This window comes from Ursus americanus, chromosome 12 (assembly GCF_024610735.1).
Source record: "Ursus americanus isolate L20-20 chromosome 12, mUrsAme1.1.p, whole genome shotgun sequence".
NCBI classification, from domain to species: Eukaryota; Metazoa; Chordata; class Mammalia; order Carnivora; family Ursidae; genus Ursus; species Ursus americanus.
The window spans coordinates 50,822,437-50,839,741 of record NC_142138.1 but is presented as its reverse complement, the minus strand read 5'-3'; the positions used below and the strand labels follow the sequence as shown (position 1 = coordinate 50,839,741).

At 40.2% G+C, this 17,305-nt stretch overlaps 1 protein-coding gene across 2 annotated transcripts in view; it reads right to left on the bottom strand.

Moving 5' to 3' along the window:
• Positions 1–5,933: 5,933 nt before the first annotated feature.
• The window catches only part of CDC14A (cell division cycle 14A), a 190,235-nt gene continuing 178,863 nt past the window's right edge, over positions 5,934–17,305 (bottom strand). For both annotated transcript variants that reach the window (XM_045801666.2, XM_045801667.2), the window contains one exon: positions 5,934–8,242. In XM_045801666.2, coding sequence (XP_045657622.2) covers positions 8,213–8,242 — 30 coding nt within the window. In that variant the 3' untranslated portion in view covers positions 5,934–8,212. The remainder of the gene's footprint in view (positions 8,243–17,305) is intronic.

Here is a 17,305-nt window from a genome sequence, read left to right as displayed (position 1 = left end):
GACCACTTGCTGGCTTTACGACCTTGGGCAAGTCACTCACTTCTCCAAGTCTGCCTTCTTCACCTAAAACCTCTCAGTGCCACCCAGTGAGATAACTTACGGATTTACTTATAGATTTATGGCATCTAGTGCATTGTCTGGCTTACATTAATCACTCAAAAAATGTGTTGTTAACATTCCCCCAAGGTGGGGGTGCCTGGGTGGCTCAGTCGATTAAGTGTCTGCCTTCGGCTCAGGTCATGATCTCAGGGTCCTGGGATTGAGCCCCTAGTCATGTTGTCAGGCTCCCTGCTCAGCGGGGAGCCTGCTTCTCCCTCTCCCTCTCCCTCTGCCCCTCCCCCTCACTCATGTTCGCAGGTGTGCACATACTCTCTCACTCAAATAAAAAAAAAACTTAAAAAAAAACAACCACCCATCCCCCCACGGCTTCACTGCTTCTGTAGGTCTGCAGATGCCAATCTGGAAATGTAACTGGGATTATTTGAGCTGACAAAATGTTTGGCTCATAGGTCTTTTCTCTAGAATATTCTTGGGAATTTTGACTTGTACAACACCTGCCCAGGGTAGCTCAGCCTGGGATCAGGTGAAATGGGAAGCCTGAGGGCATCTGGAACTTCCTCTGCACAAGCAGCCCTGTTGCCTTGTTGAAAGTGTTTTAAACTTTGTGTTTCTGGGGTTTTTTTATTTTTTAAAAATCCAAGCTTTTTTTTTTTATTTACTCTGAATTTATCTTTGATTATTCTAGCCCATCCTTTTCAATTTTCAGTTCTTAAATGCTTTATTTTTTCACTGTCTCATTCTTTAGATTTGCTGTTTATCTCATTTTAAGCAGTTTAGCAATTTATATCAAAATTTATCATTTTAATTTCTATTTTTATGGTCTTAAGTGTAACTTTTTAAAGCCTCAATGTTGTCTTTATTTATTTATTTTTGTTTATTTATTTGACAGAGAGAGAGAGAGAGGGAGGGAGAGCACAATCAGGGAGAGCAGTAGGCAGAGGGATAAGCAGGCCCTTCCCCCCCGAGCTGGGAGCCCAATGCGAGGCTTGATCCCAGGACCCCGAGACCATGACCTGAGCCGAAGGCAGATGCTTAACTGACTGAGCCACCCAGGTGCCCTGTTGTCTTCATTTTTATTGCAGTCACTATTTTTTAGCTTTAATTTTTTCAATTACTTTTTTATGTCAGTATTTTTGAAATCAAAATGTTGTTAAAGCTGTCTTAACCTATTTTTAAAAATTTCTTTCACTTATGAAATAACAGGTAAATATGAGGAGCAAAATTTTGAAACTAGTTTACCTCTTAAAGCAAAGATGAATCAGGGCATTTTTCCTACTCTAGTTTGCCCTGAAAGGAAACCACTTTTGATTCTATCCATTTAAAAACAAAACAGAGAAGCGCCTGAGTGGCTCAGTTGATTAAGTATTCGATTCTTGATTTCTGCTCAGGTCGTATCTCAGGGTTGTGAGATCGAGCCCCGCAGGGCCAGGCTCTGCGCTCAGCATGGAGCTTGCTTAAGATTCCCTCCCTCTCCGTCTGTCCCTCCCCTCCGGCTCTCTCTCCCTAAGGAAAAAAAAACAAAAAACAAAAACAAAACCAGAAAAGAGAACTCGGGACCCATCTGGAGCACTGGAGACCCAAAAGGACAGCATTCCTTTCTACTAGATCGCAAGTCTCCCCTCCACAAAGAAGTCTTCAGAAACAAGACTGTGGGTCAACTTCATAAAGCAAAACTGCACATTCATTTAAAGGGGCTCGGATTACTACAAAATTAGTTAAAACACAGTGTACAAAAATACGTTTACTTGGGATGCCTGGGTGGCTCAGTCACTTAAGCATCTCCCTTCAGCTCAAGTCATGATCCCAGGGTCGTCGGATCCAGTTCCACATTGGGCTCCTTGCTCAGCGGGGAGCCTGCTTCTCCCTCTGCCTGCAGCTCCTCCTGCTTGAGCTCCCCGCCCCCGCTAAATAAATAAATAAAATCTTTAAAAAATATATGTTTACATAGCAGGCATGAGACTGGCGTCCTTAGAAAGGCCTGCTTTCAAGGTTGGCCTTGGCTTCCGCCTGGAAACAGCTTCCTGCCCTGACATCAGACTTCCCCTAATGATCACGGTGGTTCGCAATGCCCAGACCGTGCAAACTCAAAGGTTCATGCCAAATGCCTGCTTTCCTTCGGGAAGTGTGGAATTTGGGTTCATGCTAATCTGAGGGTTTACATGAACAGCGTCCAGTAAGAACCTTGGTGCTTAGTCTCTAACGAGCTTCCCTGGTAGACAACACTTCACTTGTGTTGTCACCACTGGCTGCTGGAGAATTAAGCACATCCTGTGTGATTCCACTGGGAGAGGACCCTTGGAAGCTTGCACCTGGCGTCCTCCAGACTTTACTCCATGCACCTCCTCCCTCTGCTGATTTTGCTGTTTTCTTTCATTGTAATAAATCTTAGCTGTAAGCACAGCCAGATGCTGAACCATGTGAATCCTAACAAATCATAGAACCAGGGGGTGGGGTGGGGTGCGGTGGGAGGGTGTGACCTTGGAGAAACCAACAAACAGGGCTTCTCGTAGCTCCAGAATGGCTGGTAATTAGTTCCTGACTTAGTCATTGATGTTTAGCTCTCTTCCAGAACAGATGGGTGAATTTTTCCTCTTTTGGATTACTCTAGAAATTAACAGCCCCAACTACCTGGGGTTCCTTCAATAGAAATCCTTCAATAGGAATCCTTAGTTAAGGATAATTTTCCCAACAGATCTGACTTTAAAGTAAATCAAACTATTGTAAAGTCTCGGTTGTCAGCTTGGTAGAGTGTCCAGGTCTCTCTTGGCCTTCTCACTTCTTGTCACGATAGGACGGCCATCTCAGGGCCGGTGACCCTCACTCAGCCTCTGGTGCAGTGTCTGAGAAGGAGAACCCGAGGCTGGCGCTCCGTGCTGATGGAACCTGAGACGCTCTGAGCTGGGGGGCGGGTCTCTGCTCTGTTTTATGGTTTCTGCAGTGCCGTCATTGACGTGGCCCCTGGCCATGACTCCATGGTCATCGAAGGCAAAGGCGTGTGATGCCAGTGATAAAGTAGGGTACTGACTCGGCCTCGAGAAGCAGGAAAATCTCAGACTGGCTGCTGTACTTGTGAAGGAAATTGGTGTAAAGAATGGTCAAGGGAGAGAAGTGAATATTGTATATTTCCTCAAATCGGGAAAAACTAGGCTTACCCAAAACCCCGCTGGTCACAGTCAGCAGGTGCCATGCTATTTACAACCCACGCTACATGAGAAGCAAATTGATGACGTCTTTCGAGAATTGAAAAACTGCCTGGAACTTGCCTCTTGGAGCACGGTATCTCTCTCAGAATGTGCAGTGTGGTGTTTTTTAAAAGTTTCTCTGCTGGTAAGAGACCTAGATTTTTAAAAATGATGTCATTTCCTCCAGAGTCTTACTATTTTTTTTTTAAGACAAGAATGGATTGGTTCCTTTAATCTCAAATCTCTAAGATCCCCATATCTTCCAGGTTTTACTCTTCAGTACAAAAAGGCATATCTTCTACTTCCCAGCTTCATCTGCCTTAGCTCTCAGTAAAGGCCAGACGTACACTAGATAAATGATGATAGATAGATGATAGATAGATAGATAGATAGATAGATAGATACTTATATAGACTATCATTGTACTATTCTGATCTCTGATTTCAATTTGTCTTTTCAACTTTCTATTCTATGTACCTGACAATCATTTTTGGAGATCTGGGTCTCAAGATTGACAATCTCACTTGGAGATAATCTCTTCTTTGAAAACATTTTAAACCACTTTCTTGGGGCATGATTGATATCCCAAAACTGTGCAGATTTAATGTATACAACTCGATGGGTTTGGAGGTTTAAGTACACCTCCATGAAACCACTACCACGATCTAGGCCATAAACTTATCCATCGCCTCCAAAAGTTTCCTCCCATCCTCTTATCATAATTGTCATTATTATTTTGTGGCAAAAGCACTTAAGCTAAGATCTACCCTCTTAGCAAATGATCAGAAAGTACAAAGTTTCAGTTATATAAGATGAGTAAGTCCTAGAGGATTACTGTACAGCATAGAGCTTCTAGTTAATAATTACATATTATACTATACATCCATACTATAATTATGTATTATACTACTACTAACATTTTGAGTGAAATAAATCCCAATAAGGAGTCCTGGAGCTGACTAAAGTTGAGCATTTAGTGTAATGTGCCCAACCTAGGAAGAGAGGGCCAATACATTTGAGCGCACTATTCATCTCAGCTTCAAGCCCCAGCATCAGTTGCCTCCAAATTTGGCGTCCAAAGCCTCTTCTTTCTCCCCTGTGGTCCACCTGGTCCATTCTTGGAGGCCAGCTTAAATCCTTGGGGAAGAGAGCCATAATATAAGTGAACAAAATACCTTTGATAGATCATCACCCCTGAACCTGAAGTTTAATGTCAACGTAAACATTTGTAGCTGGAGTCATTTCTACAGTTACTACCCTGAATTCACGTTTCACTTGCAGACCAACCTCTCAAAACAGCTTCAGTCCACTTGATTTGAACCAAAGGAGAAACAGCGGGTGGTGACGCGAGTCGTCTCCAGTGCGGTGGTCTGCTGGCTAAAGCAAGCTCTGGCGAGTGAAGAGGTCAGTTACCTTACGTTTGTCCATTTGAAACCAGTTCCAAATAACTGAGTGCTGCCTTGGAAGTAGTCTTTCAATAGAAGTTTCTACTTGCCCTCACCAAGAAAGTTTAAAATTCCCTAGAAAAGCTGTTTTTCTCTTTCTTGATATGATTATCATAATTCAATCCATAGAGAAGGAACTGGTGGGAATATATTAACATTTCAATCCAGCCCAAAATAACTTAATACAATTATTTTCTCCTTTCTATGCCACGGGGGCCACTACTGTGCTACCTACGTGTAAATAAGGGAACTTTATCTTATGCTGTAAATTCGATCTTGCTGTAATTGGACATTTCCCTAATTAATCTTCAGACAAGACAGGCAGTGACCGAATTCTTGCTTTGCTGTGTGTTACAGAGAGGACTGCACGGCTTTTGCAAGCACCGCTAACTCTGCCTTCCAAGGACACTTTGGGAAAGAGCACAGACTTCGTCTAGAACGCGAAACACCACAGAGTGCCGGTCAGCTGACAGACCAACAATTGGTTTAAGCAGAAACTTTTAACATATTGATGGTTTAACAGATGTCACAAAGGAAAGCATACGAGTGCGAACAACTTGGAAAATACATTTCTGCGGCTTATCGCTGTAAACTCGTGCTCCTGCTGTTAGCTGCACCTCAGCTGAATATATATATCGGGGAGCCTCTCCGGGTGTCTGGCGGTTTATAAATCAATTGACATCGACAGACAGCAAAACCATCTGAACTCCATGACGGCAAGGTGAAGAAATATGTTGGAACTAATTAACTGGTGCGTTTTACTGTTTTTTTCCTAAGAACTAAATCTGAAGAAGATTCTCTGCCCTTCTACACAGGTTCATGAATTCATAAGAACTCTCCTTCCCTAAGACGTGGTCCCATGACAACCTCCGTACCCCAACTGTCTCATGCAGTGTTGTGAGAACTGCTAATTGGCAGATTTTCAACTCAAGAAGTGAAACTACCTTCCCACTCACACCCTTTCCTATGTGTTCTGAAAAAAAATTTTTGAAAGACAAAAGAGAAAGGCAAAACCTCTGAAACATCACAATCCAGAGAGATCCGGTTTAATGCATAAAATATCTTCAATAAATAGTGCAGCTTCTTCTCAAGCCGACTCTTCAGAGCATGGGTGCAAGTGGTGAGGTTTGTTCCATCTGATTTATTTCTATAATTTCTCCTTTAAGAAAAATGGTCATTCTTCTCAAAAGGCACTGATCACCAGTGTATCATCCAATAGTCATAAATGACCAAGCAGGACCCAAAATTCTCATCACAATCAGTGTTTTATTAACAGAAAGGAAAATAAGAGAGAGAGAGAAAGACAACAAGAGCCTGATATAATCTGACTTGTGTGAAAGGCAAAGTATAAGATTTCTTTGTGCTCATTGTCATACACTTCAAAAAAAAAGGCCACAACCTGGAAAGGGAATAAAAGATAAACTAAAAATCCAGAATGTAGAGCTTGAGACACTTGAAAGGCACCAAATATAAAATTACAAAGAGACTTCAGTACGTTGATAACTCAAAATACAAATTATAAAAGTCAGGGAAAACATAAATTGCATAAAACTTTTATTATTTATTAGCAGTACATTCTTCTACACTTTAAAATAGAACATAATATCTTTCGGAAGGTAAACTATTCATAACAAAATACAAGTCAACAAGTTTTATTTTTGGAGTAGAATTACTTTGCTATATACTTTCTATATTATATACATACACTTCTTGGTTTGTCTAAGTATCTACATGTGTACAAATAATTTTAAGACATCACATGTAGATACACATGACGAATATACACACATAACTATGGAAATTTAATAGTAGTCAATTTTACAATCATTTCAATAGCTGCACACACATTAGTGTTCACAGAACTAAAACTGTCAACACGGTTCCCTTTTCCACACTTCGCAAACGTCATCTCAATTACTTTTCACTGATAATTTTTAAAAAATACTATCATCTTCCTATACAACTAACCAATCTTTTTTTCTTTCTTTTTTTTTTACAACTGATAATAAAAATATTTTACTATTTCAGCTTTAGAAAAGGTATACAATTTAATTCCACTTATTTTCATTTTTGACTCCTAAAACATACAATTCATTTTTTCCCGTCAGCTTTAGTGCAATTATTTGGGACTGCAGTTACTGAAGTTTAAGTCATGAACCTGAGCCAAACAGTCATTCAAATGCCTTTTTAAAATGGAAAACACGAACGTGATGTTTGCTGAAGCATATGTAACAGCCTCAAGGTGCCCCCTCCTAATAAACAGATTATAAATAACTCCGCGGTGGCGAGTAGAGCACTTCGTATGGATCCACTTCGCTGTGTGAGGAATCTGTTCAGAAGCAGCAGGGAAAACAATCAACATTGAAGGCTCCCCAACCGCCTAGAGAAACGAAGCCTCCAGGCTTCTGGGGCCGAAACACAGATTACACTTAGTAAATGGGCCGTGGGCACCTGTAAGGAGCCCCTTCGATCTCCTGTCAGGCTGCTGACACGCCAGCTTGTGTGTTAGGGGTTTTCATCTGTTGCAAACATATCTCCTTTGATACAGAGAACTACTTAGCAGCATCCTTCTTCAGTTTTCTCTCTTCATCGATTTAAAACAGGTGCCAGACCCTGTGTGGTCACAGGCGACAACCTCGTACCAAACGCGGAATGTCCTAACTGGGGTAAAGGCTCTTGTGAGAGGAGGAAAGAGATACAGGCATTTGGAATGTTGAGTCATTTCACAGAGAGAAAAGCTGCGTTTTCAGGAGAAACAGGCAGTGAATGCTGATCTCCAACTGGATGTTAAGTATGGTTAAAGCCCCACAAGGATGCGAAACGAAATGGCTTGGCAATAAAAACAGAGGGAAAGGAAATGGCCTAAATAAGCCATATCAACCGACCATCCTCCTCTCACCGGAGATCAGCTTGGATAAACTCATCATATTAGACTGACTTCCCAAAAGAATGAACTGATGTGCCATGTTCGGAGTAGGAACATAAAAATCACTTTCTAAAAACTTTCTCCCTTACTTTTTCTTCATAAAGAGGAATTATGTATTCATCGTAGACAAAACCATACTAAACAAATTCAAAGTACAAATTTTTGGTAGCAAACAGCAAGAAAAATCTAAGTCAAAATATAGTCTAGTTTTTACATTATTTTATATATTTATAACTTTATCAAAATAGTCTTTTAAAGTTCACAATACATACATAATGTAACACTGTACACATAAATGTAATAACAAATGTATTACGGAAATACATTAAAAATAACCTTTCAAAATACCAAATTCAACATTGCGACTGTCTTAAAAAGTGTTGACAGCTCCATAAACCTAGTTTCAGTGCATTTCGAGTAGTCGTTAGCCAGAGTTTTCTGGTTTCAAGTCTCTCGAAGGTCTTATGTTAGCGCTCTCCTTAATTTAAGGTAAGAAGGCAGAAAGACTCCTCCGACAAGCGGCTGCTCTCTCTACATTGCTCGTCCAGACGCAGACCTTGTGTCTAAGAGCCGAGCGCTTTCACCGGAGTGGCGGGGCCTTAGTAACGAACATATTCAGACTGAAGGGACTGTGTGGGGGAGAGACAGAAACCCAGGTTAAAGTCCATCACATACAAAACTGGTAGTACACCCTGCAGCTTCCTCCTTGAACACAAGGCAGTTTGCGTCTATTACATAAAAGATCAATGAGATAAACTAAGAAGAAAATAGAAAAGGATAAGAAAAAAAAAAAAAACCAAAGCATTTGCTAAGAATAAGATAGTCAATTACGTGACATGTTTGCAAGAAAACCGTATTTTAAAAGGCTTACAATTTTTTCGCGGCAGTTAAAAATTAACTGTTATTTGCAAATTGGTAGGTGGCACCAAACTTACTTCTAAGCTTTTGTGCAATAATACTGAGTTTGACTCAAAAATATTAAATGACATCTGTAACTAAATTGAAGTTTCTTAGAAAATACCTTAAGATTATATATATTTTTTTATTGAATCCAATGCGTATCAACTGTTAGTGCTTTTAACGCAGTAGAATTAGTCATCATTTAAATAAATTCCTTAAGAATGCTTGAATTTAATAAACAGCTTACACGTCCTTTCCTTTTAGGGGGACACAGAGCACTACTAGCTTTGAAATCCAAGCTTAAGACCCAAAGCATTTGTGCAGAAGAATCTTGCAGTCATAACATAATAAATGGTGGGCAGCTTTTGAGAAAAGTAAACAGTGCAAATCCCTCTCACATCATATTAGATAATCATATAAAAGGAATATGGTGGGGACGTGTAATCAAGAATGCACTGATAACAGATATTAACCAGGAAAAGATAAAGCTAGGTCTGGCAAAAAATTTGCCAGATACTTATTTTTGGGCAGCAAACAGCAGTTAAAAAGAAGGAACACAAACAGTCTGAACACGAACAAATTCTTTTGCACAATTCTAATCTAACACCTTAGAACAGCAAGGTTTACTTGATTTGCTACCAAATGTCCTTTTCTCCTCCCCCAACCATTCTTTTCCAAACTGATCTGCAGCGTGGTATTCATAGGTCTTCTCAACTCTGAGACTAGTCCATTTTGCTGATCGTAGGCGTTTTAGTAAAGAGAATCTGTCTGTTGGGCAAATCATCTGCAAAAAGATTCAAACTCTTTCTGTTCACTCTCATGCTTCAAAATCCCAGTGAATTTTATACCCTGTGGGCAGCCATTTACTAAGTATCTATCAATGCTGTGAGTCAAAAAGTTAGCAGCCTGCCCACAAATGGCGAAAGCCCACACTGTCACACAAACACGAAGTGAGAAGGCAAAGGTGTCAATGTTCAATAACGTGCATCATGTGCCTAGGGTGACAGGAACACTGTCCACAAGCAAAGCGTGAGGTAAGGAGTGGGAAGGGAAGACTCGGGGAGGGCAGTGGTTCCTGAGGCTGCAGGTTTCCAGGAAGAGGTGAAATGCGAAGAGGGAGAATGGAAATGTTAGGAAGAATGAAAAAGGTTGTCAGGTTGACTTTCTCACTGCAGAATGTGGTTTATGCCAAGCCTTCAGAACAGGGGAGACGATCAAGAAGTAGGGTACTGTCATACAAGTACACCTGCACTCACGGAGAGCCTCAGAGGTAAAATGGAAAGTCCAGTAAAACCGGTCTAATGCCTTCAAGCCCACGTACATTTAATTTGTAGGCCCATCCGTTGTCATCCTAACAATTAGAAGTAGACTATGACTTTTCTAGCTGCTTTTTCCCAGTTTCTTCTGAAGTCTGGCAAGTAGGCAAGGAGGGCAGGGCCATAGGGTCTCTCCAGCAGCAAGACTGAGAGGCGTGCAAGCTCTACGCTGGCCAGTGCTTTCGTAGGACTAGTTAAATGCTGCTTTTGTTCCAATTAGAAAACTTATTCGTGTTTCCACTAACAGAAACTATGTAGCTCCTCAGATTGCAGTAAATTTAGAACAGAGTTGTTTTTGCAAGCACCCCTGAAGTTCCATCGATTCTCAATAGACAGAGATAGAGCAAATGAACGATACCAGGCAAGTGGCCTTTACTAACATTTCTTCCAGGTAAAGGATTTTTAATATGCATTAATATATAGGGGGTCAATATGTGTGGGTACCTATCTTTATTTATTTTATGGAATCATGATGCCCATGGAACTGGACAACAGAAATAGTCAAGAATAATTTTAGGGATGTCCATCATTCCTATGAAGTATATATTCATATTTGCCTCTGGCAGAAGCCTTTCCTTACACACAGCAGAGGTCACAAACTCTGGCTGCTGTTTAATCCAACCTACAGGTAACAGTTTCTCACAATCCCTGCTGCTTTCCTTTGCCACCCACCCACCCAGTGTGCTCCCTTATTGTTGTCTAACTGGCTCTGGGTCCTCTGCAAACAAACACAGATGTGATTTGGCTGAAGAATGGACCTTCTGTCATGCTGGTTAATTCATTCGACACATAATTATTAAAGAGCAATAGTATACATTTGGCACTGGGGGATAAAAATAAGATACCAAAGTTCTTCCATGGTTTCTTTACATGGTGTAAAGAATGTTAAAGGAAATAACAGATCAGTAAAAGGGCTTAACAAATTATTCCGACATCAGCGTTTCGTAACAAATTCACTTCCTTTCATTTTCAATCAAAAACAAAAACCTTAATGGAAGTGGAGTTAGGGAAGAAAGAATTGTTAGAGACTAGGAGACATATTCACTTGAAAAAAACATAACTAATATTTCAAGGCCTCTTCACTGGGGAAGCAGCCATGTGGGATGACAGTGACATGTAGATTTCACATGCTTCCATGATGGGGCTGTACCAAGAGCCTCTGGCTTATCTGTTAACTGTATCCTAAAGTTTCTAATAAATCTCCCAGAAAACACAATAGCCATCTATTAGCATTACTCATTTTTACGGCGAAGATGCAAATGTATTTTGTACTCCATAAACAATATCATTCTTGCTATTGATTTTATTATTCAGAAAATAGATTAAAGTACCACTATCCGGAATTCTTAATAAACTAGATATATGACTGAAGAGGTCCATTATTCTGTGATACTTATTGAGTACTTCCTATATACCAGGCACAGTTCTAACCATTTTGTAGGCATTAACTCATTAAATGCTCCAGGCAATTCATTTTACAGATGAGGAGATTGAGGCATGGAGCAGTGAAGTACTTTGCCCAAGGTCACACGATGAGGGGGTGGTGGAGCTCAGCAGTGTGACTTTTTAAAGCCCAATGCTTAGCCACCGGAGTATAATGCCTCAAGACACTTCAGCTTTTGTCCTGTGATCACTGCATAGTCAACTGGATATTGTCTATCACCCTAACACAGACAAATACTAACCAGAAGCAGGGTATGATCCTGAGTGAGAAAAGAAATATTAAATTACAAAAAGAGAAAGCAATATTTATTATGCTATAAAGGAGATATAGACATTTTAAAATGAAAAATCCTATTAGGACCAAATCCAAAGTAATTTTCAGGAATATGCTAAAAAGAAATTTTCTTTATAAAAATACCCATGCTTAAGTGTTCGGATTAAAGTTTTAATTCTGCTTGGCCAATGGTTATCACTACAGTAAGAATTAATACCTAATGCATCTGAAATTTTTACAAACATTCAGGAATGACAACGGATATGGTTATGAAGGAAGTGGCACCTGAGGTGTAAATATTATTTTACAAGTTAGCCCTTATTTTTATATATATATAATTTCTCAAACAGAATATTCAAGTTCCTGAGCCAGTAAGTTCAACAGGATTACGGTGAGTTAAGACCAGATCCAGTTTATCATGAATATATGGTGTTTTTATAGTGTGAATACCATAAAATTAATAATACAGCAATATTCAGCCTGCAAAATAAGGATAAAATTACGTTACACTTGCAGCCCCCAAAATTTTTATGTCAAAATATAAGCTTCCATCAAGAAGTCTTGTTCCCTGAAAGCAGTTAGATTTGACATAAAACAAAGTGTTAGGTAAGGAGATCAAGACAATTTGTTCTGCTCTGGAAATTTGCTACTAATCTGTTTTGGCAGATGTAGGTAGTGACTTTAAAAATTTAGCTATTCTGGAGGTGTTTCTTTTTTAAACAGCCCAGTTACCTAATCACGGTAGAAAAATGTCTAATAATTATAGATATAAATACTGTAAGATTGTTAATAAATGCAATTATACATCGACTATCAAAAACAGCAAGCTGTAAAGAATAACGAAAAATTTAGGTCCTTGCCAGCGAATGAATGGAATGACGCCTTAATGTTCAAATAATTTTGAACATGGCCCTATGACCTGGAGTGTTAGTTTCGTACTAGGTCAAAATCCTGACACAATCACCATGTGCTTTTGCCACACTGACTTTTTGTCTCCTGCATTTCCCCATCTTGCCGAGTCCCTTAAGGAAGAAAAACTACCCTTGGTTTGAGTTCTAACTACAGAGGAAAAAAGCACCTTAAAAAGTGGTTTGTTTTCATGGCATAGATAATTAAAAGAAAAAAATGTGTTTGGCAAAATATAGAACTCCAGTGTTGAATTTTAATGAACAAATGGGAAAAAAGTAAATACTGAGGAATAATAAGTTCATCTATAATTGCTTCTATACTCTGGGTTTCTTTTATGGCTTTGTAATAAACAGTTTCCAGTTTTTGTATTGCTTACAGGTTACCAACACGCAAAATGTGTGCGTTGATACCCATTTCCACAAACGTGGTTTCACAATACTGAAAGTTTTTGCCTTTGCTAACATAATAATACTTCTCCAGTAACACTAGTAGAGAAACATTGCTGATAAGGTTTTATTGGCATCACATGAACACAAAAAGGCTAAGGTTTTTTGATAAATTCAGCTTTGAAGGAGGTGTAAACATTTTTCTGTACCGTTCTCGAAGCATTTCAGGGACCCCAAGATTTAACGAGCCAATTTCGGTTAATTAAAATGCTATATAAAATATTCTTTCACCTTCCTACCTAACTTTTAATAGATTCTTTTTTCTGAGTGAACTTAATCTGTGCTTTTCAACAATCACAAAACGCTCAATTGTTAGATGACGGATTGTTGTTGACATTCAACTTGACTGCCAACAATTCGTGAGCGCTGCCAGTTCATTTGAACACCAAAATTATATCAATGCAAGCTTGGTTAAAATGTATTTTAGTAAAGCCACATTTCTAGAAGAAAAAAAAAAAACCCTCTCAGATGACTGTATATTAAAGTGAAAGCTGAAAACCTGTTTTCCGTTTTGTTGGCGCTTCCTGTGCTAACGGTGCTAATGGGCTCCTAAGCACCTTAGCTCTTGGCTTCGCATTCAGGGTCCTAGATATATTATCCAACTTCTAGCTCGATAAATATTTATTAGGCACTCACTATACTTTGGAACCTGAGACAACAAAGATGCCTCCAAGAAGCTTAAAAGCCAGCAGAGGGAAGAGAGAATCACATACAGCTTAACTAGAATATGAGAGCAACAAGGAGGTGGGGAGGGGGGTGTAAACAAAGTCCCACCAGAGTCGAGAAGGATGGGTCACAAAAAGATGCTTCAAAAAGATGCCTGTGGAGCCAGGCCAGGAATTATAAGGAAGGAGGGAGGAAACGCAGAGTGAACCGCACGCGTGAGGTTTGGACACGAGGCAGGACCCGGCGCTCCTGCAGGGCAGCCGTCAGCAAGCCGGGCGGAGCTGCTGGAGAGACGTGGGGGAGGCACACGGTCTGCTGGGGAAGGGCTCCGAGTGGCAAGCCACGGGATCCAGACGGGACCCCACAGGCACAGGGGAGACAATAAACAATTCGGAACACAGGAACGGTTTAATCACCTGTCTCTTAAAATCTAACACCGGCAGCAATATAGAGAAGAGATTAAAGGCAAGAGACACTTAAGGCAGGAAGAAAATTTAAAGGGCTATTCCGAAAACAGTGTGGAGGTCCCTTAAAAAGTTAAAAATTGTGCTACCCTATGATCCAGCCATTGCACTACTGGGTGTTTACCCCAAAGATACAGACGTAGTGAAGAGAAGGGCCATATGCACCGCAATGTTCATAGCAGCAATGTCCACAATAGCTAAATCGTGGAAGGAGCCGAGATGCCCTGCAACAGATGACTGGATTTAGAAGTTGTGGTCCATATATACAATGGAATATTACTCAGCAATCAGAAAGAACGAGTTCTCAACATTTGCTGCAACATGGACGGCACTGGAGGAGATAATGCTAAGTGAAATAAGTCAAGCAGAGAAAGACAACTATCATATGATTTCTCTCATCTATGGAACATAAGAACTAGGATGATCGGTAGGGGAAGAAAGGGATAAAGAAAGGGGGGGTAATCAGAAGGGGGAATGAAACATGAGAGACTATGGACTATGAGAAACAAACTGAGGACTTCAGAGGGGAGGGGGGTGGGGGAATGGGATAGACCGGTGATGGGTAGTAAGGAGGGCACGTATTGCATGGTGCACTGGGTGTTATACACAACTAATGAATCATCGAGCCTTACATCGGAAACCGGGGATGTACTGTATGGTGACTAACATAATATAATAAAAAATCATTAAAAAAAAAATAAATAAATAAAGGGCTATTCCGAAACCAGGGATGTACTATATGGTGACTAACATAATATAATTAAAAAAAATTTTAAAAAAAGAAAAGAAAAATGCACAGATATTGCATGAAAAATAAATAAATAAAAAAATAAAGGGCTATTCCGATAGTCCACGAAGACCTCAACTAGGGCAACAGTGATGAGAATGGAAGAACAAACCAGACATCTCAGAGGGATGTCTGTTAGGACTGAGTGGCTGGATGTGCAGGGGGAAAGGCAGCAGTAGTGTCAAAGAGGATTCCAGATTTCTAGCTTGGATGACAGTTACTAAGCCAGGAAATGAAAGGAGGAGCAGGCGATAGGAGGAGTGTGAGTTCTGTCCCAAGTAATGCACGTAAGAAGTTAGACGTGTAGATTCAATGCCCAGGAGACGATTACCCAGACACAAAAGTAGGCCAGGGTCAGAGACTTGGGAAAATCCTGAAGGAGTGGGCAGAGGAAGACAGACAGGTATTAGCTTAAAGGGGAGGGAGGAAAAGAAATGGGAAAAGAGCATTCTAAAACTGAAAGGAGACAAAAAATAATAGGCAAAAAGGGTGCTTGACATTGTCAAATGCTGTAGAAAGACTAAGAAGGAGATCATCTGATCTGGCCTTAAAGATGTCGAGAGCAGCCTGTGGGAGAGACTCTCACCAGAATGGGGAGTCGCCTCTCCTGCCCCGAGTTTGGACATAAAGGAGACATTGTGGGCATCTGGGTGGCTCAGTCAGTAAAGCATCTGTCTTCAGCTCAGGTCATGATCCCAGGGCCCTGGGTTAAGCCCCATGTGGGGCTCTCTGCTCAGCAGGGAGCCTGCTTCTCCCACTCTCTCTGCCACTCCCCCCTGCTTGTGCTCTCTAGCTCTCAAGGTGAAAACACGAAGAATACTCCAAAAAGGACAAAAAATTATGAAACAAAAATAGGTAGGTCCAAATAAAAACAGATGCCTGCCATAAAGAATGAATTATAAATGCTGGGAATAAAAGACATAGCCATTGAAATCAAAAGGTCAACAGGTTGGGGATACATTCCAGAATGGACACAGTTAAAAGAGAATTAGTGGGTTGGAAAATAGCAGGAGGAATTCAATCAGAACACAACCAGAGCAACGGGAATTAAAAAAATATAAAACAGAAGGTAAGAAATACTGAGGACAGACTGAACGTAAGTCTAGGGGGTATTACAAAAGGAGAAGCAGGGGAAAGGCAGGTAATATCCAAGAAGATAATGCCTAAGAACGTTGGTCATTGAACAAGCCATCGGCCCTGAGATTCAAAGCACACACTGAGGCCCAAAAGGATAAACTATACCGAGTCCACATCTAGGTATATTACGGTGAGACTGTAGAACTTCAGGGAAAAGAGATAAATCTTCGAATAATTGGTTTTGTTCTTCAACCACAGAAGCTTTTTAAGCAAAGGATGACATTAGGAAACTCGTATTTTAAGCAGATTCTGGTAGCAGGGCAAAGCCAGATAGAAGGGACCAGAAAAACAAGGGCAGATGGTCAATTAAGCCAGAAGATGCCCTCATGGAGCTTTCCGTTTGGTGGGAGACAAGGCCTTATACGTCTCTGTCTTACCTTCCTCCACTAAAACAATACTGCGCTCATGGTAGACGCTCATATACATATTAGATAATTTTTTTAATTGGACAAGTCTTTATACATATATAGTATAGCAAAAAGTTCTTTTGCTCCTGGCCAAATAAATAAATAGAGCAAGATTTTCTATTGACTTAGCAGTGTAACTGGTATCATGTAAATAAGAAGGTGTCAAATTAAGTTGAACAACCAAGGCAATTAAAAATTCCAATGTACTTGAGATTAAAGCAAGTTCTGTATTTGAAAGAGTCCTTTCAAATGGAGAGTCAAACACAGCTGACAGGCTTTGTACAGCAAATTAACGTAAACCACTATTTAACCCTGGAATCCGAAATTCTCCTTAGCTCTACCTGCAAACACTGTGTGTACCTAAGAGCTTATATGCAAATTTAAAGGCACCACCTGAACCATGCTGACCTCAAAACAATTTGATGCTTTGTGAAGTAACATTCTCAAGTCCCCTCGGAATGGAAACAAAAGAATACCAATGCTGAATAAAGGCCAAAGATGCGGTTCAAAGACAGAGCTCACGTTCTTGATACAATTAACATCCCTTAGCCGAAAATTCCATCAAATTTAAGGTAATGCCACAACACAGAGAGGAGAGGGGAAAACCACAGCAACTTAAACATACAAGGTTAGAAAGCTGGTACTAACCCTTAGTATTAAATACAATATTCAATCTTTAAGCTTTGTGATTCAAGATTATATTTAAAATCAGGACAGGATGACAGTTTTTAGAATGGGGAACAGGCAGCGGGGAAAGACAGCAAGTTTAAATTAAGGAAAGCTATTAACATCAACATCTCATTGGAAAGTGGAAGCATTTTATTGGGAATGGATGTTCAAACAACCAATCAGTAGCTCATCCCCGTCACACAAACACCACTCTGAAGTGAAAATGAAGCAAGCTTTCGTACACATGCCCATCACTCAGATTCTCACCAAACTG